The following is a 23,543-nucleotide window of genomic DNA, read 5'->3' as shown; positions in this document are numbered from 1 at the left end:
CCTGTTTGTATAAGTCACAGTCACAGATGAAGTGTGTGCTATTGTTGCCTCATGCACGGTTACTCCTATCTTGAGGGTCTAGAGGATCATAACTCCTCTGCAGTAGTATGTTAACAGAATCTGTAAATATATATTTTTTTATCTTATTTGTGGTGTCAGTGCAATCTGCTAATAATCAACATTTCCTGCTGACAAACATTTGCTACGCTACTCATATTTTACAGAAGATAGCACATCCTGACAGTATTTATCAGTGTTGAAATATTAAATATATAGTTCTCCGAAAATGAGAGTCATTTTTTACTGTTTCAAACCTCTATGACTTTCTGTCATCTATGGAACACAAAAGGTAACATTTATTTATTTATTTAAGAATTTTAATTCCCACTTTGTAGCTCAAAACAGAACAAAAAAGCACAATAAAAACTAATGAGCTTTGTGTGAGGAACAGACTGAAATGTAAATAATTATGTGCTGTAAAATGCTAGATTTTGGACAAACACAAATTATAGATGTGAAGCATTTTAGTACCTAAAGTTAAACTAAATGAAAATAATATCTGACAACTTAATGCCACATGACCCTGTTACCGCTCACCCACTTCCTTCCTCTTGCCTTTTTTCTTTTATAGTGTAGTAGTCATTTACTTCCTCTTTATTATCAAGTTAATTTGTTTGGTAATGTGTAAGTGACTTTTTATGTTCTATTTTTATTTATTTATTTATTTTTTAACTTTCTCAAATGTATAAAACTTTGAAAACTTTGAACATGAAAATTTTAGATTTGGACTAAAAAGAATTGTAGAAAAGAGGCATTTAGTGCTTAAAGTTAAACCAAATTAAAATGAGAAATGTTATCTTGGCGACCAGCTAAGTTATTCATATATTTAGGGTTTTTTTTTTTTTTTTTTTTTTTTTTTTTTCTAGTAACAAAAATCTTGTTTAACTTTAAAATCTCAAATGAACACAAACAGTGCAAATAAAATGAATCTGTATTGAAAATGAAGGTATATAATATTTGCACAGAAAGTTTTTTTATATAATGTTACATTATTTAATAGTATTTATCAACATAAAACAATAGATATTATATCATTACTATATGTAGACCTCCTTCATGACTTTGACAAGAAAAGCAAGTTTATAATGAAAATGTATTTCTTAAGCAAACTTTAAACTCCAAAGAGGTACTTTTTAATGAATATCAAAGAGTAGTTTAAAATTCACACTTCATTATCCACCTTTTTCTTCAACGTGGAAGCAAGCCTGCACGAGACTTCTGGTTCATTATCCACTATAGGGAAATAAGAGAAGAATAACAACATGCAGTAAATGGTAAAACTGTTTGTACTACAAACCAGCGTGCTCATAATTAAGATAATACATTAAAATAATATGGTAAGACATACCAATTTGCAATATCAAGCAGTAAAACGAGTTGTTTTGTACAGCTAAAAATAGCTGGATGGGAATAAGACCGGAAGCCCGAGCCATAAAATTTACAACTGGCCGCACCCGCTCTTACGGGAATTAAAAGGTGGATAATTTAAGCGACATGGATGCTATGTGTAGCCTAAATAATAATGACTCTAATAATGGCTGTTATCCATGCAGAGAGTGCAAATATTACTACCAAATAGCAATACTAAAACAAGCTAGAAAACATATGCAATATCTCATAGCCTTAGGTTGAGGAAAATGAGGTAAAAGCCTGCATTCCATTCTGTGACCAAGACATGCCCAAGACGACATTTATGTCTCAGCTTTAGTACTTCCTCAATGCTTACCTAACAGAGGCTTGTGAAACCAAATCTAACCTCCTCCTGAAGCCTTCAGTATATGTCATATCTGTAAACCATGATTTGCATTTGCTAGTCAGAGGCAGATGGGCTGAAGGTCTGACAGACACACTCCAATTATGATTTTTAATAACATTAAGTCTGAAGTAAATTTGATGTCCAACCACAGCAGTGTCTTATGCAAGTATATTTCCTGTGAGTCACTGAGGTGTGTTGTTAGACGGATAAACAAACTGGACAGAGAATCTGTCACTATTTCTACAGAGAGAAATGACGTCTGATGAGTCATACTTTCCAGAATTTCACATTCCTCTTTCAACATGGCTCAATTGGATTTCTTTGAAAATTGTCATTACAAAAGATATTATCTGATTTAGGAGTCAGTGTATGTCCCAGTTTGTTATTTTCACATTGGAGACAGACAACAGGAAATAGCGAAATGGTCCCATTCTCTAAATATTCTTACAGATAAGTTTTTTTCTTTGTTTGTTTTCAACTGGACACACTCCTTATGATGATAACATACAATTATTTCAACACAACACACTGTACCCCTGGTGAAAAAACCAGCATATGCTGGTTAGGTATGTTTTGATGCTGGTTTAAGCTGGTCCTTTGCTGGTTTATGCTGGTTCTTAGCTGGTTTATGCTGGTCCTTAGCTGGTTTATGCTGGTCCTTGACCAGCAACATGACCAGCATAAACCAGCTAAGGACCAGCTTAAACCAGCATCAAAACATACCTACCAGCATATGCTGTTTTTCTTCACCAGGGATGGGAAAAACAAACTGAAAAACAATTTGGCCATCTTAAAATTTGGAATATATTGGAATATCTACAAGATGGCAATTGTAAGACAAAATAATTCCTAACCAAGTATTGCACAGTTTTTACAGTGAATCACTAAAATGAAACTACTACATAGACAGGTTACCAAGTTAGAGCTTTAATTACTTTAAAAAGGAGTCTAGCTCAGTCATACAAATCATTCTTTAAAGAACACTCTTTCTCTCAGAAAATTAATGTAGAATTGTAAACATTACATTTGCGATGCGACGCCACAAAAGACAATAGAGGGTTTGCATTCGCTTCACAATTTGATCGGTTACCCGGATGCGCATCTATACTTGCGATAGATATATAAACAGCAGCATAGATTGCACCGGTAATGTACTTCTACGTTGTTCTGCTAATTTATGCTGTCTAAACCAAAACATGTGTAAGCTGCTAAATCATAAAGAGAAGGACTTAGTAAGCAGAAAAGGGTGCAATATTTTGACAAACTAAAGTTCATAGGTGGTAAAGACACGTAGGAGCAGTATTAATTAAGATATTAGCATAATATTTCGCCTACCTGGCTGGCAATGATAAGAACAAACACAAATGTTGTCAAGATTCTTGCCCTGGAAATCCTAGTTCAGTTTGGCCAACCACAAATGCCTTCTGTAACTCAGTTTTTTGCACTCTTCACCTTGATTTGTAATAACTTTTGGCTTTTCGGCACCCCTGACTAAAATTATGGTTATACTACAAATAATTAAAACAAACAAAAACATAGTTACTAATAGTTAAACCATGGTAACCACAGATTAACCATGGTTACTCCACCAATAGTGACACCAAATGGAATAGCAATAATAATGACTGTTTTCAGAAAGGTTTCCATAACACAGTCCCAGTCTGCAGTTGGCAAATCAAACAGACAGTCAGGTCCCTGGCTGAATATTTTTGTCTCTGTATATTAATGAGGGGATACAATAAAGTATTTTAACACTGGAAAAAGTTACACACATCACATTAAAAATAAACTGACAACATGACAATGCAAGTTTAAAAAATTCTTAAAATACAGCAGATGAATACCAGCAGTGCAATTCAAAGTAATTAGTGCAGGAATGTACAGTAAGAACAGAACAGAAGTCACACCAATCCCATAACAGCATTGTCAAGTTTCATTAAGAATAAAATAAAAAGTAGAAAAGTAACTGTGCCACAAGTGGAAAAAATTACTTGTAAAAAACATGAGTTATTAAAAATGGTAACTGAGGTCTCACTGAACATGTTTACACTGTAACTATAATTACTACTCCTAATAATCCTGTTCTGAATTTTCATCTTGTAAGATTAAAGATTAATCTTATTATTACAATATTTACATTACAACAATGGAGAAATAACAGGTAAAAATAGATTTCAATGGCCATACACTGTCATTCAAAAGTTTTGGGTCAGAAAGATTTTTTATGTTATGTTTTTGGTTTAGTCTCTAATGGTTATACATAATTTTGTAATTTAATTTAAATATTTCAGATTTCACCATCATTACTCCAGTCTTTAGTGTTACAGGATCCTTCAGAAATCATTCTAATATGGTGATTGGCTACTCAAGAAATATTTCTGATTAATCTGATGTTAAAATGTTTCTGGTGCGTTGTTTTTGTGGAAACCGTTATCATTTTTTTAAACTGGATTTATTGATGAATAGAAAGTTTAAAAGAACAGCATGTATTTGAAATGTAAACATTAGACTTCTGTGTCATTTAAAAAAAACGACACATCATTGTTGTATAAAAATATTAATTAAAAAAATAAATAAAATCTAACGAACCCCAAACTTTTGAACAGTAGTGTATTTTAATTGTCTAATACCTAGTAATAATATTTCTAAGAAATATGTTGATACATTCTGCATTAGTCGCCACAATTCTAGATAGTCACATGGCTGGGTGAACCAAGCTGTGATTGGCTGAGACGTGTGTTGTTGAGATGATCAGTAGTTGTGCTTAACAGAAGCAGAGGTGGTGTCATTCTTAACTGCCACGATATGTTACGTTTTGGAAGGTGCTGGTGGCTCCTTTGTAGAGTGGATTATTAGCCTAAAGGATGAGAGAGATTTTCATTAATAATACATATTAATAATTAAAGCACCAGCACATCTGTAATTCCCACTTTGACCACTTGGTGTCGAGAGAGTGTGTGTTGAATGATGTTATCTATCCTGAATGTTGATAAAAATCATATCACATAGGACCTCTGATGACAGGAGTTATTTTGCCTGAGATTAAACTGGCTAGACTGTGCATGTTGAACAATTTGTAAGGAAGAAACATTAAAAACATTAAAAACACACAGGATTTGGTTGGTTTTGCACCATACAGTCTAGATGTAAGTCTTACCGCCTCCCACTTAGCCCTGGCTTTCTCCTCTTCAAACTTGGCAAATTCATGACGGTCGTGAATGGTGATCAGAAGCTTCCACACCAAGAGTGCAGCCAGTCCCAGCAGCAGGATCGCACCAACGACCGAAAGAGTGACCACCAAGACATCAGCACCCTTAGGACAGTCTGAAGATAAATCAGCACAAAGAAATTGCCATATTGTATATTCAGTTTCCGTTTGAGTTGATCTCTTCAGTATCTAGTAACTGTAACAAAAAGTACAGCCAGTATCTCTCTCACACAGACAGAGAGAGTTTATCAGCATGAGCATTGTCTGACAACTACATGTCACACGTTGTCTCTCTCTGTCCCATCTCTCCTCTCACCTGGTTCTTTAACAAGATAGAGAAAGGATTTTCCACTGGCATCTTCATAATACTGGAAGTTCTGAACGCAGTCGTCCTCATCCTTGTAGCTGCAGTTCACTGAGTTCGTCTCATGAAAGACTGGAGAGAACAGATGATAATTAACTCAGCAAGACCAACTGAACAAAATATACTGCATGAAGAACTATAGTTGTAAATAACTGAACCTGTGGTAAATAATGGATATACTATACACTTGAGAATAGATTTATGCTGTGTCTGTGGCTTGGAGATGTATTATTCTGCATATAGAAGATACACAGATTGTGTAGATTAGAAATTCACACTACCATTCAAATGTGTGTGGTTAGATTTATGTTTTATGTAAAGATTTATGTAAAAATAAACTTTTATTCAGCAAGGATGCATTAAATTGATCAATAGTGACGGTTAAGACGGTTCATTATTATGCTAAACTCTCAGAGAGTTTAGCATAGTAATGAACAAGACATTACTTGGCGGAATACATCTACACTACCAATCAAAATGTTTTTGTTTTTTTTAAAGAAGTCCCTTCTGTTCACCAAGCCTGCATTTATTTGATCCAAAGTACAGCAAACACAGCAAAATTTTGAAATATTTTTACTATTTAAAATAACTGCTTTCTATTGGAATATATTTTAAAATGTAATTTATTCCTGTGATTTCAAAGCTGATTTTTGAGCATCATTACTTTAGCCAGATGATCCTTCAGAAATCATGCTAATATTCTAATTTGCTGCTCAGAAAACCTTTATTATTATTATTATTATGTTGAAAACAGCTGAGTAGCAGAGTAGCCAAAAAAAAAAAAAAAACGTATAGTGTATAATGTTACACAAGCTTTTTATTTCAGATAAATGCTGATCTTTGGATTTTTCTATTCATCAATGAATCCTGAAAAAAACGTTACTCAGCTGTTTTAAATATTGATAATAATAATAATAATAATAATAATAATAATAATAAATGTTTCTTGAACAGCAAATCAGCATATTAGAATGATTTCTGAAGGATCATGTGACACTGAAGACTGGAGAAATGATGCTGAAAATGTAGCCTTGAAATACACATTCTGTGTAAAAAAAAAAAAAACAGAGTACTGTACACCCTAAAAGGGATTTATATAGCCTATACTGCAGATGGGAGATGTGTATTATGGACTGGTTGGAGGTAGAGATTACCCAGCTCATCCACCGGCACAATCTCATCTCTGCAGACGTGATTGCAGTTCTTCTCATACAGATCCCCTCTTTTATAATGTTTACACTCAACACACTCCCTGCAGAAACATACATAAATCCACTTTAAACATTTAAGATATGAGAAAGCACCTAAACATGCTTATTGTCTATATAGATAGATATAAATTAATCAAACTATCCACAGTTAAACAAGCTATCCATAAGAGTCAGCATGGCCATTTGTAAATTTTATGGGTGTGGCTTCCAGTCTCATTCACATCTGTACAAAACAGCTTGTTTTGCTGCTTGATATTGCAAATCAGTGTCTTGCCATATTATTTTCATTTTCTTAATTATAAGCACACTGGTTTGTAGTGCACACAGTTTTATCGTTTACTGCATATTGTTATTTATCTCGCTATGAACCAGAAGTCTCACAAATAGGCTTACTTCCATGTTAAAGAAAAAGGTGGATATTTATTTATTTTTTTTTTTTTTTTTTTTTTTTTTTGCATATAATTGTAAATTATTAAAAGTGAATTATGTTTTATCAGGGTCTGCGGTTCTTTTAATATATGAACTTTCACTTTCGCCAACACAGAAAAACCTGCCGACAAGCACTCACTTTTTGATGGTGCAGGCATCTGGGCAGGTGGGGCACTTCTCACAGGTTGATCCATAGGCTCCTTGCTGTGTGCACTCACAGACACCACACACACAGTGGCCACGCCCACTACACAGCATTCCTCCACTCACTATGCAGGCGTCTGTGCGGGTCGAACAGTCACAGCTCTCGCCAGACCATCCGGCGCTACACTGACAGGTCCCACAGTTGCACTCACCATTACCTGACGGAGACCAAACATATGTATGGCTGTTAATGACCTACACTGTAAAAAACAATTTGTTGAGTCAACTTAAAATAATTTGTAACCTGGCTGCCTTAAAATTTTAAGTTCAGTCAACTAAAAAACAGTTTATTCAACTTAAAATGTTAAATTATACTAAGTGACAACTTACATATTTGAGTTGAATCAACTTAAAATTTTAAGGCAGCTGGGTTACTTACCCATCTGTTAAGTTTAGCAAACACAAATATCTAAGTTCGTACAACATTTCAAGTTGACCAAACTTATTTTAGTTGACTGAACTTAAAATTTTAAGGGCAGCAGGGTAACTAATTATTTTAAGCTGACTCAACAAATTGTGTTTTTTATTTTTTTACAGTGTATGGGAAAATACAGTGATCATGAGGTTCAGCCAAAATGAGCATTTGAAAAATGTATGTATTCTGTACATTGTTCAAAGGAACATAGAAGGAGAAATTTCGAAGAATCACCACACAGCTCTTGCAACACTGCAACTGCATATTGACTACAGATACAAAATGATCCCCGATTCTATATCCCACACCTTCTCAATTTATATAATAGCTATGTGTGACCAAAATTTAAGTTCACTGTTAAACTTTGCAATTTGCAAAGAAAATGGGAAAAAACCTATTTGTTTAAAAAAAAAAAACTCTTACTGACCCCAAATGTTTCAACAGTAGTGCATGAAAAATGTTTTTGAACTGTAAGATTTTTAAAAGAATTGTTTTTAAAGTAGTCTCTTCTGCTCACCAAGCCTGCATTTATTTGATCCAAAGTACAGCAAAACACTAAAGTATTTTTACTATTTAAAATAACAGTTTTCTATTTGAATATATTTTTAAATGTAATTTATTCCTGTGATTTCAAAGCTGAATTTTTAGCATCATTACTCCAGTCACATGAAATCATTATAATATTCTGATTTGCTGCTCGAAAAACATGTATTATTAGTATTAGGTTGAAAACAGCTGAGCAGAATTTTATCAGGTTTCTTTGATGAATAGAAAGTTCAGAAGAACAGCATTTATTTGAAATAGTCATTTTTTGTAACCTTATAAATGACTTTATCATTACTTTTGATCAATTCCGTAGGGCTGTCAAACGATACAAAATAAAAAAATTGAGTTTGCCTACTATATGTGTGTGTACTGTGTGTCATTATGTATATACAAATACAAACACATATTTAAAAAAATATTTACAAGTATATGTATTTATTATAATTTTATGTAATTTATATTATATATAAATAAAAATATTTTATACATAACATATTTCTCTTAAATATATACATTAATTTGTGTGTATTTATATATACATAATAATTACACACAGTACACACACTTGAAAAAAATGTACTCAAATGTTTTAAATATTGCTAATAATAATTTAAAAAAAAATTTAAAAAAATTCTTGAACAGCAAATCATCATATTCTGAAGAATCATGTGACACTGAAGACTGGAGTAATGATGCTAAAAATTCAGCTTTGATCACAGGAATAAATTACATTTTAAAATATATTCAAATAGAAAACAGGTATTTTAAATAGTAAAAATATTTACAAATGTTGCTGTTTTTGGATCAAATAAATGCAAGCTTGATGAGCAGAAGAGACTACTTTAAAAAACATTAAAAATCTTACGGTTCAAAAACGTATGACTGGTAGTGTATGTATTCTACAATTTTTTACACAGTAAGTGTGTCAGTTCTGATGAATTATGAAACCAAATTACGAAATACAACATGGTGTAATGTAATGCTCACTTAATGTTTGTTTCCAAAGCAACAGAGGATTAAACCACAACATCAGCATTTCCTAAGCCAACACGTTCATTTCAACACACAGAATACAACATGTAACCTGAAGATTTCAGGTTATATGTTTAACTTATTTAACAGAAGAAGACATGAGCAACCTGAATCATGTGACAGGCTTCAGGCTAAGCAGGTAATGTGTACAGACATGCAAAACTGAACATCATCTAATAAATCCAGCACGTCTGAGTCAGACTGTTGTTTGGTTCTAAATGTGGATCAAATTGCCTAATAAGGTGAAACACTCCCTGTGATGAGGCACGAACAAAAAGCTTTGTGTAATCCTCACAAACACACAATGCTACTGTTTTTTCAAGGCCACTGAGTCAAGACTCACCTGAACATATTTGTCCTTTGGAACGGAGGCAGCTAAAGTCATCACATTCACAGTACGGCCCCCAAACCTTCCCAAAATCAGTCGAGCGACAGGTACACTGTCCGCACACACAGTCTCCACGCCCGTTACAAATCGGCGTCGCTGGGTCAGGGCTGCATCTGTCTTGTTGGGTGGGATTGTATTCGCCCTCTGAGCACTCGCATCGAGAGCCCAGACGGCCCTGGTCGCACAGGCACACGCCGCACTCCAGGGTACCGTTGCCGTAGTGGCAGGAAGCGCTGGTGGGCGTGGAGGACTGCTGACAGTCACATTCACAAGCAAAGTCCACAGTCACATGAAGGGTGTCTTTAAAGCCGACTGGCTTCACCATGAAGGTCCGGCTCTTCTCTTTGGGGCAGCCGTGAAGTTTCGCCTCAATGCTAAATGAAACCTATGGAAATATAAAGGAAAGATAAAAAGCATAAGGTCAAGGGTTCGATTCCCAGCGACACAAACTATTTTTTTTTTTCAAAGCTATAAATAAAACAAAGATTATTGGAGTATGTTTACAAAACTAGGACTATTTCAGTCTTTCTGCCTAAAAATGTAATTCAAATGTTTAATTCAATGTGTTCCTTGTCATTCCTATGTAATAATTTGTGAAATTTAACTGATTTAAGTAAATAAGTACATACTTTTTGATTTTACTAATTTTTTTAAGGGAAGTGTTTGCATAGTGTTTTGCATTTAGACACCTTTTCATTTAATTAGACAAGCTCTACTCTTTACAGTGGTCAGCACAAAATCTTCAACAACACAAACTCTTTTAAATATCCAGCATAAGTAAATATAAAAAGTCTTTGCCTTTTCTCAAAATTGCACAAAAATAACACTTAAAGGGTTAGTTCACCCAAAAATGAAAATTTCCCCATGTTTTACTCACCCTTGAGGCATCCTAGGTGTATGTGACTTTCTTCTTTCAGACGAATACAATCAGAGTTTTGTTTAAAAATGCCCTTGCTCCTCCAAGCTTTATAATGGCTGTTGAGAGTTTGAAGTCCAATAAAGGCCTTCTAAAGCGAATCGATGTGCTTGTGTAAGAAAAATATCCATAGTTAAAACTTTATAAACCGTAATCTCTAGCTTTGACTAACTGTCGTACGCACGTTCACGAGAGAGTGGCATTCCAGCGGATGACGTAGGACAAAGGCAAACATGGTGACGAATGCAAAAGTGACGAACGTGGACACGCAGTGGAGAGAGCAGAACAAAACACTGGTCACAAATTAGAAATACAAAACGAGGATTTGCTACGTCTACATCCTATGTCATACGATAATGCAACTCAGAAATCTTTAAATATGAATTTTTTCTTACACAAATGCATTGATTCTAGAGGCCTTTAATAATCCCCCGGGGCCATGTGGAGCACTTTGTATAATGGATGGACGCACTTTATTGGACTTCAAAATCTCAACAGCCATTCACTGCCATTATAAAGCTTGGAGAAGCCAGGACATTTTTTAGTATAAGTCCAATTGCATTCGTCTGAAAGAAGAAAGTCAAAGTCCCAGCGCAAATGAATTCAGTAAACTTAAAGTTTTACATATCTAAATGGATTTAAAACAGTAAAATTGTGATAAAATGTTCAACGTTGTTCAAGTAAACTGAACAGTAAGCATCAGGTGCTGACCATATCTCCAATTTTGAGTCCACTGCAGGACCGGACGCCTGCTGTGACCTGTCCATCCAGGCATGTTGCATTGATGAACAGCGATAACTCATCCGGCACACCCAGCAGTTCCAGCTCAACCTTAGACCTGATCTTCTATAAAGACAAATGACACAGAGATCAAAGGTCAGTCTCTCTGAATTCTCTCTTTATTTGAGTTTAAGCTCTACCGGTTTGAAATGGTAAAATATATGGGTCATCGTACAGAATTGGTCCAAAGTCAGAGTTGGAAACGTTTTGAAAAAAATTGTTTGGATGCAAATTGTAGTAATTGTGCAGTTAATTCTCATTTGGAATATTTGTCCTCTCCCCAAATTTGTCACTATCGAAACAGTAATGTATAATTTAAATAAAAGGGTTATATTGACCTGTTAAGATTTTGCTCACATCTACATTGTACATATATATTTTATTCTATTTTATTAATTTTTTTTCAGAGGTAAATCATTATATTTATATTGATTACATTTTTACCAATATTTCAAGTGTAATTTATGAGATTTGGTATATTATAAATCTTTCATAAATTTTTCATTGTAAAAGGCAAAACGTTGATCATACTGATTTTGAAGTTAAGGATTTGTCAATTTGAATATACATAAAATATAAGTATAATATAAAATATCATAACATCTTGATAATTCAGTACACTTTTGACAAAACATCCCATGTTTCGGTAGTGGCAGCACATTTTTGGTAGTGACAGTAATGCTTTGGTATCGACCACATCACATAACAGAATTTTAACTTGCATTCTTAAACACTACTAAAACATACTAAAAAATTGCATAACTGTACTACAGTTTTGTTTATTTTCCCCAAATATGAGGATTATGTGTTCTCTTTTGTCATTACCGAGACAATGATGACATGTTTCGGTCGTGACTGTTTCGGTAGTGACAATTTCAGATACTTTTGAACCTAGCTCAAAGATGCTAATCAGCACATGGTTAGCTAGCACAGTTCTGAACAGTTGTAGACATATAAAAATGTTATGGAATAACTCCTGATGCAAAACTGAATCCACGTCAGACGAGTGGGTTGATGAAGTAACACATTTATTCAGAAATTTAACATATGCAAATTAGGTAACTGAAATGAACAAAATCAAAACTGAGAAATTACAATTAAGTTTCAATATGAGAATTCAAACCAATCATATCAATACGTTGCGTAAAACCAATCTATTTGAATTTACTCTTAATCAGTCTGAAAAAGAAGCAAAAGTTAATTTCGAACCTCCGAAGTCCCACAAATCTGAGAAGGTTAAGTCTAAAGAGAGAGTCAAGGGCTAGCCCAGAAGTGACAGAAAAAGGAGAAGAAGCTCTTTGTTTGCAGGTGCATTTATACCCTGTATTCTCGAGGGGGGTTGAAACCACCTAAAAATAAGACTTCCTGCTATGTGACAAACTGTGGTGGATTAAAAGGTCAATGATGACTATATGGTCTTGTGATGTCTGATAAAAATAATAATTAAACTCTGTGGTTTATACTCCCCGGAAGGCAGAATGGACATTTGGTTCATTTATACATCTTGAAATTATTAGAACTTAGACATGTGCAGCTTCTTGAGATCAAAAAAAAAAAAAATAATAAAATAACAACCTATGCATAATTAAAACGAGACATAGCTAACCACAGGACATTAGCAAATACAGGCTGTGCAGATCTATTGTGCATGTGGCAAACTAGTCACACAAAGAGCTCACTATGTTCAGTACATCTAGTATATGAGTCTTTTGAGTTGTTAGTAATAATTCATAAACATTTGCATAATTAGTTCATAATACATAACTTCTTGTATGAGTATGCAAATTTCAAAAATCCCAACACATCAACTCCCAAAAAAGTGTGCTTAATTGCAGAAAAGGTAGGTTTTTTAGACTTTTGAACATGTTTACCTCAAAATGATGGGGCCTATCTACTCACACCTTGTAGCTATGAGAGAGAGGGACACAGGAATATTTCCCGATCATAAATTTATATTTAAATTATATTTTTTTGGTCCCACTTTATATTAGGTGGCCTTAACTATTATGTACTTACATCAAAGAATAAGTACAATGTACTTATTGTGTTCATATTGCATTGAAAAACACTTCTGCTGTTATTGAGGTGGGATTTGGGTAGGGTTAGGGACAGGTTTGGTGGTATAGGTAGGTTTTAGGGTGGGTTAAGGTATAAGGGATGGGTCAACAGTGTAACTATAAATGTAATTACAAAAATGAATTACACATGCAATTACTTGCAGGGTTTTTTTAAATATAAGTACAATGTAAAACATGTATATGTACACAATAAGTGCATTGTATCAAATTATTAATTAAATGTAAGTACACAGTAGTTAAAGCCACTTAATATAAAGTGGGGCCATTTTTTTTAACTTCACTTTTTAAAAGAATAGAAAAAAATGATACTTTTAAAAACAACAATGGAAAAAAATAAAAAAGTTATTTCAATATCATTTTCATAAGTTGAAATTTAGGGGTTAGGGCTTGGGACAGCCACCTCCCAATTGAAAGTACCCAATAAATTATGTTTATATATATATATATATATATATATATATATATATATATATATATATACAGGGGTTGGACAATGAAACTGAAACACTGGCCAATATAGTGTTGGAGGTTTCATGGCTATATTTATGCAGCCTGGTGGCCAGTCTTTACTGATCGCACATTCCACCAATAAGAGCAGAGTGTGAAGGTTGACTATGTGCACCCAATAGCTCAAACATTGTACCCTGAAGGTGGTGCCATGTATTAGGATGATAATGCACCAATACACACAGCAAGGCTGGTGACAAGAGTGATTTGATGAGCATGAAAGTAAAGTTAAACATCTCCCATGGCCTGCACAGTCACCAGATCTGAATATTATTGAGCCACTTTGGGGTGTTTTGGAGGAGCGAGTCAGGAAATGTTTTCATACACCAACATCACATAGTGACCTGGCCACTGTTCTGCGAAAGGAATGGCTCAAAATCCTTCTGGCTACTGTGCAGGACTTGTATTTGTCATTCCCAAGATGAAATAATGCTGTATTGGCTGCAAAAGGAGGCCAAACACCATACTAATTGTGGTCTAAACCCAGGTGTTTCAGTTTCACTGTCCAACCCCTGTATATATATTAAGCTTACTGATATTTAAAATTATTGTGGATTTCAATAGATAATAGGAGGATCTCAGTAAACATCTAAGATTTGAATACTTAAATGGTTTTTAAATGTGTTTTTAGGTTCTCTCACAGCAATTTGCACCAGTTCTGTAAAATGGCCCATATAAAATAAAAATAAGCAAACACAGTCCTCCAAACCAACATGTTTTAACAGCCTAAGGCTGTATTAATTCCTGGCAAAGTGACTTACCGCATATGCATCCAAAATGAGTTGCACAACATTTCCAGAGTCTCTAGAGAGTGTTCCGACCGCAGAGCCAGGAATCAGCTCGCTGTAGTTCTGTAAGAATGAAGGAAAAATGACAACATCCCGTAAACACACATAAATGTCTGCATGTTACAAACAGAGACATACTGTATACATATGTTTTTGACAAAAATATAGAAACTCACACGATATAGTGGCACCACATGGCTGGTTACAGCAAAGATGAGGTTGATGTTATTCTCGGATAATTTGTCTGTGATCATACCAAGTGAAGGATAGTCCTACAAATGCACATTTCCTATTATTATCATTGTTGGAAACAACTGTACTGCGTAAGAGAGAGAGAGAGCGATTTGTCCAATATATGTTTGGCTGACCAGTATAGTGGACTTGTCATATTCATTGTTGCTGTTGATATGGCACCCTCCATCATGGGGCTGGACGATTCCAGCCAGCCTGGCATCTAAAGCCAAATGACTTCTGTCATCACTTGTGAAGATCAGCAAATGAGATGCATCAGGCCTCCATCCAATTTTGTCCTGGAAGAAAGAGAAAGGAGGTCATACACAAAGGTAAAGAGAACCAACCCAGAAGGCTAAAGTTCCCTCCCTGATTTTTTTCTTACTAATAAATAGTTAAAATTTGGCAAATTCTCAGAACAGCATTACTCAGATTGTTTGTGGGTGTCTGTGCATTTTGTGTCACCTTGCATACTACTGCTTGCATGATAGCATCAAATCCACCCTCAGGGGCATCTCTGTTTCTGGACACTTTCTGTTTCTTCACTTCCTCTGTGAACCTCTCTACCTGCTCCGTCAGAGACAATACGTTGCGATAGCCGAATTGCGGTGGACAGGGTTCAGGAAACCTACAGCAGAAAGACAGAAATCACTAAACTTAGTTACTCACTCTGTTTGTCATGTACTTTTCTATTGTGAAGTAAGGTTGATCTTACTTATAACAAGGATTCTGGATGATTTCTTCAGGGTAAATGTACATGTAGGGTGAGAGCGGTTTGTCTACAAAAGCTCCAAATCCCATGCGCAGATTACTGGTGACGCCCCGTAAAGCTTTGGCCAGATCATTGCCCAGCGCGTAAAGCTTCTGCAGGTCGTCCTTCATGGTATTGGTCATGTCCATCAGGTAGTACAGGTCAACTGGGTAATCAGCTACTTGCTTCACAGTGACGGTAAATTTCCTTGAATCGTCTTGAAGAGAAATGGGATGGAAGAAAGGATTAGAACTTTGAAGACAAATCTCATCTTTCTGATTTCTTTGACAGAAATGAACATAAACAAGATAAGTTTAGGATCAGAGAGACCCTAAGGTGCTTTTACTAGATCAGGAAACACTTAACATGTAAATTTCAGGTTTAAACTTATGAAAAGATATTTAGGAGCACCAGCCCGACTGACCCGATCAGCATAATTATGTTTGAGCTCAGGGGAGCTTCAAAGGTTTCTACATGTTTTTGGAACATTGAGTAATGTATCATAGACATATCGTTCACGAACAAAGTGTAGAGAGTGTAAATAAGAGATTGATTGTGCAGTGTAGAGAGCTTCGTTGATTATAATGGAACTTTGTGAGATCGTGATGAACTAAGATGAGTGACAGCTTTAAATGAGTTGTAAATGAGATATTGATTTAATACAACAGTTAAATAAACAAGAAGTTAATATTAAGTAACTTACATTGTCTGACTATAACACTATTGCCTGATTTTGCTTTATTCAAAATGGTTTGAAACAAGTGACAACTGAGTCGCTGCGCATCTCCATTTAAACACAGCGGTGTTTCATTTATGAATGAACATGCGTTTTTAAACAAATCTAGTGAATCAATGATTCAATTTCCCATTCATAAAGACATTCACTTGTTTTATTCCTGAATTAATCAGCCGATCAAACGAATCAAATGAATGAATGATTCAGTAATTAAATCAGTGACTTGCCGCCACCTACTGGCAGTTTTATTTTCATTTTTAAAGTATCTTTTCAGTTATTTAAATCATTTGATTTTTCTATATTCAAAATATTAGATTTTAAACATTAATATTAACATGAATGTATGAATTTGATTGATGACTCATGCCACCTCTGAGCCTCATTAAACATGAAACTACCTACAAGCCACTTTTGTGTTGTTCTGTGCCACCTAGTACAAATTAATTTTATTAATACTGATTTCATTTGATTGGTAACTAATTCTTATTCTACTTGTTCTCATTCTGTTAAATGAATTCGAAATTTTAAGCTTACAAAGTATATATATTTTTAAAAAATGACATACTTTTAAAAAGTTATAAATTTAGAAAAATGTGGTTACAAAGGCAAAAACATTCCCCTGTAAATCACTTTAAGGAGTCAAATATAACCTTGTATTGGGAATTTTATTATTGAACTTTGATTATTGATTAGAAGGTGCTCCTAAAATTTTGACTGTGCTCCTAAATTTTTTTAAGTTAGGAGCACAAGTGCTGCTAAAAAGAAAAGTAAGCGTAGAGCCCTATCATATGAATTCATATGGGTTACATCAAGGCTGCATTTATTTAATCAAAAAAACAGAAAAAACAGTAATATTGTGAAATGTTATTACAATATAAAATAATGGTTTCTATTTTAATATACTTTAAAATATAATTTATTCCTGTCATGCAAAGCTGAATTTTCATCAGCCATTACTCCAGTCTTAAGTGTCACATGGTCCTTCAGAAATCATTCTAATATGCTGATTTATTATTAAAATGATGTTGGAAACAGTTGTGCTGCCAATTATTTTTTTAGGACTCGTTGATGAATAAAAAAGTTAAATAGAACATTTATTCAAAATAGAAATCAAATTTTAACTAACACTTTTTATCAATTTAACACATCCTTGCTGAATAAAAGTATTAATTTCTTTCAAAAAAGAGAAAGAATAAAAATTTACTGACTGCAAACTTTTTAACGGTAGTGTATATTGTTAAAAAAAGATTTATATTTTGAATAAATCCTGTTCTTTTTAACTTTTTATTAATCAAAGAATTAAAAAAAATTATAAAACAGCACAGCTGTATCCAGCACTGATAATAAATCAGCATATTAGAATGATTTCTGATGGATCATATGACACTAAAGACTGGAATAATGATGAACCCCAAACAACAAAAAAACATAGTATCAGGGTATAATACCAAAAGAAAAGAAAAAAGGAAAAAGAAAGAAAAAAGAAAAGATATGCAATGAGAAATATGTAATTGGATCACGCTGGGAAATATGAGTTAATATATTCAGGAAGTATTTGTAATGAACACATATTATGTTTGTTTTGTTGTAATATCATACCTGGCCTGAGGGTCAGGTGGATTTTTTGTGGCTGGATCTGAGTGATGTCATCTGAACCCCCTGCTTTGTCACTCAGGGGTACGTTCTCTAGTATTGTCATTTTGCTAACTGGAAATTCAATAGACTTCACATCACAACCAGACTGAATGAGACTGTCTCTGAGATCACACCGGGACAAACTCGACCCTTCCTTTCCAAAGGTCTGTCAGATATAAACATTGATAACAATTATTGCATCTATTCAGGAGTGTTTATTCATGCATGTGGGTGATTTTTTTTTTTTACCTCCTGAGAGCACCAGGCACAAGTTGGATGTATGGACAAGCATTCTTTACAGGTACTCACTCCTCTGGAAGTGCAAATGTTAGAGCCTAGACACAACACCATCATCAGTTTCATATACATGCTTTAAGTGGTTTCTTTCAAATGTTTAAAAATGTATTCTTTTTTTTTTTTTCTTCTTAATTGCTTTTACAGCCTCGCCAAGTGTGATGAAACAAGTAAAACAGGAAATGCAGGAAAAAATAAAACAATAAAAAAGGTCTCCAGCATACACACACATTCTTGTCATTTTTGTGTCATTAACTAAAAAACAAATACAAAAGGCAAACTTACCCGCAGCTATGGAAACTAGAAGTAAAACTGGCACCCAAACTTCTATCAGATTCACTCCCATTTTAATAGATCCAAACTACTGAAGGCCTCCTGCTGTACTGGCTCTGTTTTCACTCCGATTCTCTGATGTACAAACTGGGAGTGGAAACTGTCATTCCGAGACATGTAGGGACAGATGACTTTATGTGTTTCAGCATTTCGCAACAGCGATCTGTTTCATCAAGGTGCAAGGAAATGTGTAACCACAGACAAGCTGAGACTCAACAAATGAACACTGAATGATAGCTTGAGGCACATGTGTGCACATTTTATGTGCACATGCAGATAAATGTGCAGTATGGAATTCAGAGAAGAGAAAGAAACGTTCTTTTATTCAACAGCTTTCACTGTTTTTATGCAAGGCACTGTCTTACACAGAATCATCAGAGCAAATCATAATTTTTGGCACAACAGCATAATAATGTGGGCCATTTACTATTATTTAGGCCATATTTTTTATTTTTCCCCGATGCATTCTATTCATTTGTTTTGTTTTGTTTGGTTTGGTTTTTTTATTCAACCAATTATTGAGATTATAGTCATCATAAAATTGAACCAGGTGTCTGGTACCATCTAGTGGTCATATTAATTTTGTAGAAAAGCATGCCAAACATTCACCTCCTCTATGTTGATTGGATCCACAGCAAACTTCTGCATTTCACTGTTGCATGAAATGAAAATTTTACATATTTGACTGAAAATCACGTCCTTGCGTGATTTTAGCTCATAATTCGTCTGATAAAGCAGTAAATTGAAGCATGTTTTTAAAAGTATAGTATGGTCATGTATAACAAAATATGTAAAAGAGTAAAAGAAAGAAATATGATTTTGGCTGTGTACTGTTTAAAAATGTAATTCACACTCAAAAAAAAAAAAAAAATGAAAAGAGAGAAAATAGTGAAAAGTACTAAATTGTCAATAAACAAAGAGAGAATTATACAATACTTAAAAATGCCGGGTTAAAAACAACCATTTCTGGGTTATTTGGCAACTCAGCGCTGGGTAAATATTGGACAGAGCACATGCTGTGTTGTTTTGACGTGCCGTGGAGCAGCCAATGGGAATCTGTGGGAAGAGAACTGCCATCAGTAGGCTGTTGCAGTTTATTAAATTACTTATATTCGTGACTTTTCTGTGTTCATGTTTAAAAGGTATAATCAAAAACAGCTGTACATCCTCTGTCAGACATTTAGTTTTAACCCGTCAAACGCATAGCGCGACCACAGCTGCAATAATGGCGAACCAGATAAACAGCGCTTCTATTAGTCGGTAGAGCGCACGGAAACTTTGTCACATATGTCACATATGTCCGCGAAGTCGCGTCCTGTTTCAGCCCTGGTCGCGCATTCGTTTGGCGGGAGATAAAACTTACAAGAAAATGTGAGATTACAGACGTTTTCTTGTTTATACAGTAATAATTTAACAGCAAAACTTAATTTCATTCAGGAAGTTCCCCGTCCGCAAGTTTTCTCTCAGGACAGAACACAAAATGACCGCTAACAAATGTATCCAGTTTTAGCCGGTTTGGCACCGACTACCCAACACTGGGTTACACTGACCCACCGCTAGGTAGGTACGTGAGGGGGGTTCATTATTTGTACTGACAGTAAAAATTACCCAGCAGCCGAGTTACAGAAAAACTACCCCACATCTGGGTAAAAAAAATATTAAAAATAACCCAATAAAATGACCCAACAGGCTGAACGGCATTTGGGTTTCAAAAATAACCCAGCATTCTTTAGAGTGCAGAAAATCTACCCAGCATATGGGTAAAAATATTAAAATTTACCAAATAAAATGACCCAATAGACTGAACCCAGCATTTGGGTAAAAAAATAACCCAGCATTTTTAGAGTGCAGAAAATCTACCCAGCACATAGGTAAAAACGTTAAAAAAAATTAAAATAAATAAATAACCCAATAAAATGACCCAATAGACTGAACCCAGCATTTGGATAAAAAAAATAACCCAGCATTTTTTAGAGTGCAGAAAATCTACCCAGCATATGGGTAAAAATATTAAAATTTACCAAATAAAATGACCCAATAGACTGAACCCAGCATTTGGGTAAAAAAAATAACCCAGCATTTTTTAGAGTGCAGAAAATCTACCCAGCACATGGGTAAAAATATAAAACAAATAAATAAAATAAAATAACCCAATAAAATGACTCAACAGGCTGAACCCAGCATTTAGGCAAAAAAATAAATAAATAAATAACCCAGCAGTTTTAGTGCACAGAAAATCTACCCAGCACATAGGTAAAAACGTAAAAAAAAAAATTAAAATAAATAAATAACCCAATAAAATGACCCAATAGACTGAACCCAGCATTTGGATAAAAAAAATAACCCAGCATTTTTTAGAGTGCAGAAAATCTACCCAGCATATGGGCAAAAATGTTAAAAATAACCAAATAAAATGACTCAATAGACTGAACCCAGCATTTGGGTAAAAAAAATAACCCAGCATTTTTTAGAGTGCAGAAAATCTACCCAGCACATGGGTAAAAATATAAAACAAATAAATAAAATAAAATAACCCAATAAAATGACTCAACAGGCTGAACCCAGCATTTAGGCAAAAAAATAAATAAATAAATAACCCAGCAGTTTTAGTGCACAGAAAATCTACCCAGCACATGGGTAAAAATGTAAATAATAAAATAAAATAAAATAACCCAATAAAATGACCCAACAGACTAAACCCAGCATTTGGGTAAAAAAAAAATAACCTGGCATTTTTAGAGTGCAGAAAATCTACCCAGCACATGGGTAAAAATTTAAATAAATAATAAATTTTTAAAAAATGCCCCAATATACTAAACCCAGCATTTGGGGGAAAAAACCCCCCGGCATTTTTAGAGTGAAGATAATCTACCCGGCACATGGGCAAAAATGTAAAAAACAAAACAAATAAAATGACCCAATAGGCTAAACCCAGCATTTGGGTAAAAAACAAAATAACCCAGCATTTTTAGAGTGAAGAAAATCTACCCAGCACATGGGTAAAAATGTAAAAAATGAAATAAAATAAAATAACCCAATAAAATGACCCAACAGACTGAACCCAGCATTTGGGTAAAAAAAAAAATAATCCAGCATTTTTAGAGTGCAGAAAATCATCAAAAACATGGGTAAAAATGTACAAAAAATAATAATAATAATCCAATAAAATAACCCAATAGGCTGAACTCAGCATTTGGGTTTAAAAAATAACTCACCATTTTTTAGAGTGTAGACAGATGTTTTTAATTGTGCACGAATTCATGTGTGCATGCTCCTGAATTTTTTTTTTATTTGGCCAATTATTTTATATAACTATCCAGCGCTGACACTGCAAAGCACTGCTTGTACAATTTAATATTTTATGAAACAGGTTAGCTCTGTGAATCTCTCTCTTTTCATCTCTCTTTCTCCATGTCTCTACTTATCTCCATTTTTACAGTCCATTAAAAGAAGTGGGAATGGAGGAAAGGATAAGAGGACAGTAAAAATCACATCTCTGTGCTGAGCAAGAGACAGAAGTCTGAGACAATACTCAGATCTCCTCTACAGAAATATAATGCTATATGCCTTCTCCTCCCCCCTTCCTGTTTTCCTTCCTTCACCTTTGTTTGTTAAACAGTTGTAGATACTGCTTTATGTTTACAATCCTTAATGCTGTGAATGACTCATTCTGTGGCCTTCCTGACACTTGTATCTGTGTGTATATTAAGCCAAATGAATCAAAGAATAATCAAGACTGTATGATTACTACAAAAATTATTACTACATTAAAATTTGGTTATATTTAGTGGCTTTAGCCTGACATGCTTCCATCTCTTGTGAAAGGTGTTAAGGAACACAGAGTCTGGCTTGGATGGTAAGATGCTTTTGCATGCAGCGTAATTATTTTAAATAAGTTATGATCAAAGATGATTTTTTTTCTCATTTTTCTCATCAAAGCCGAGTAAGCCAGCCTTGTTATTTGCTTTAGAGAGAGAGTCAATAGGAAAAATTAGGCACCATGTAATTATTACTTTCGAATCTAAACACAGCCCTTCTCTGAACATGTCGAAGTTGCATCCTACTCCACAACTCGCTTAAGTGTATAAAACACCTATTTTTTATATGCATTTTTGTACACGTACTTACACAATTTCCTTGGTTAAACATGGCCTATATGCTATGCTTCTACCACAAAAAAATAAGACTACAATTTTGTGGAATTCTAATTAATATAAATTTATTTTCTTTGACTTTTCTTTGATTTTTCATACGATCATGTTTCGAACGATCAGTTTTCTTAATGCCCATGAGTTCAATTCTTAATTAAAAATGAAAAGCAAAAAGGATTTCCACAGATAAAAGTGCATCATTAAATAACAAAAACATATTGCAAGATATACATTTACCCTTATGTGACCCTGGACCACAAAACCAGTCATAAGATACATTGTATGGATCAAAACTATTGATTTTTCTTTTATGCTAAAAATCATTAGGATATTAAGTAAAGATCATCAAGATATTTTGTATATTTTCTACCATAAATATATCAAAACTTAATTCTTGATTAGTAATATCTATGCGTTGCTAAGAACTTCATTTGGACAACTTTAAAGGAGGTTTTCTCAATATTTAGATTTTTTTGCACCCTCAGATTGTTTGTACTTTTTTGCACCTTCAATTATTGTACTATCCTAACAAACCATACATAAATAAAAAGCTAATTTAGCTTTCAGATGATGTATAAATCTCCACTGACCCGACTGGTTTTGTGGTCGACGGTCACATATGTGGAGGCCTATGCAACCTTTTAATGGATTGTTTTAAATTTAGCCACAATTGGCCAGTTATTTCTGTTCTGAATATCTGACCATTAAAGGTAAATAAACAAATCCAATG

At 34.2% G+C, this 23,543-nt stretch overlaps 1 protein-coding gene across 1 annotated transcript; it reads right to left on the bottom strand.

Moving 5' to 3' along the window:
- Positions 1-2,731: 2,731 nt before the first annotated feature.
- Positions 2,732-18,779, bottom strand: itgb3a (integrin beta 3a). Its single transcript, XM_051106559.1, has 15 exons — positions 18,615-18,779; positions 18,285-18,370; positions 18,000-18,201; positions 15,629-15,881; positions 15,379-15,541; positions 15,051-15,212; positions 14,859-14,954; positions 14,656-14,745; positions 11,241-11,375; positions 9,569-9,998; positions 7,168-7,390; positions 6,543-6,640; positions 5,341-5,460; positions 4,974-5,140; positions 2,732-4,673 (listed from the first exon to the last, which is right to left on the bottom strand). The coding sequence occupies exons 1-15, from the start codon at positions 18,673-18,675 to the stop codon at positions 4,608-4,610; spliced, it is 2,352 nt and encodes a 783-aa protein (XP_050962516.1). The 5' UTR covers positions 18,676-18,779; the 3' UTR covers positions 2,732-4,607.
- Between the last annotated feature and the right edge of the window lie 4,764 nt (positions 18,780-23,543).

This window comes from Labeo rohita, chromosome 3, assembly GCF_022985175.1.
Source record: "Labeo rohita strain BAU-BD-2019 chromosome 3, IGBB_LRoh.1.0, whole genome shotgun sequence".
Lineage (NCBI taxonomy): Eukaryota > Metazoa > Chordata > Actinopteri > Cypriniformes > Cyprinidae > Labeo > Labeo rohita.
The sequence above is the reverse complement of the archived record's forward strand: the minus strand, read 5'-3'. Positions and strand labels throughout refer to the sequence as shown.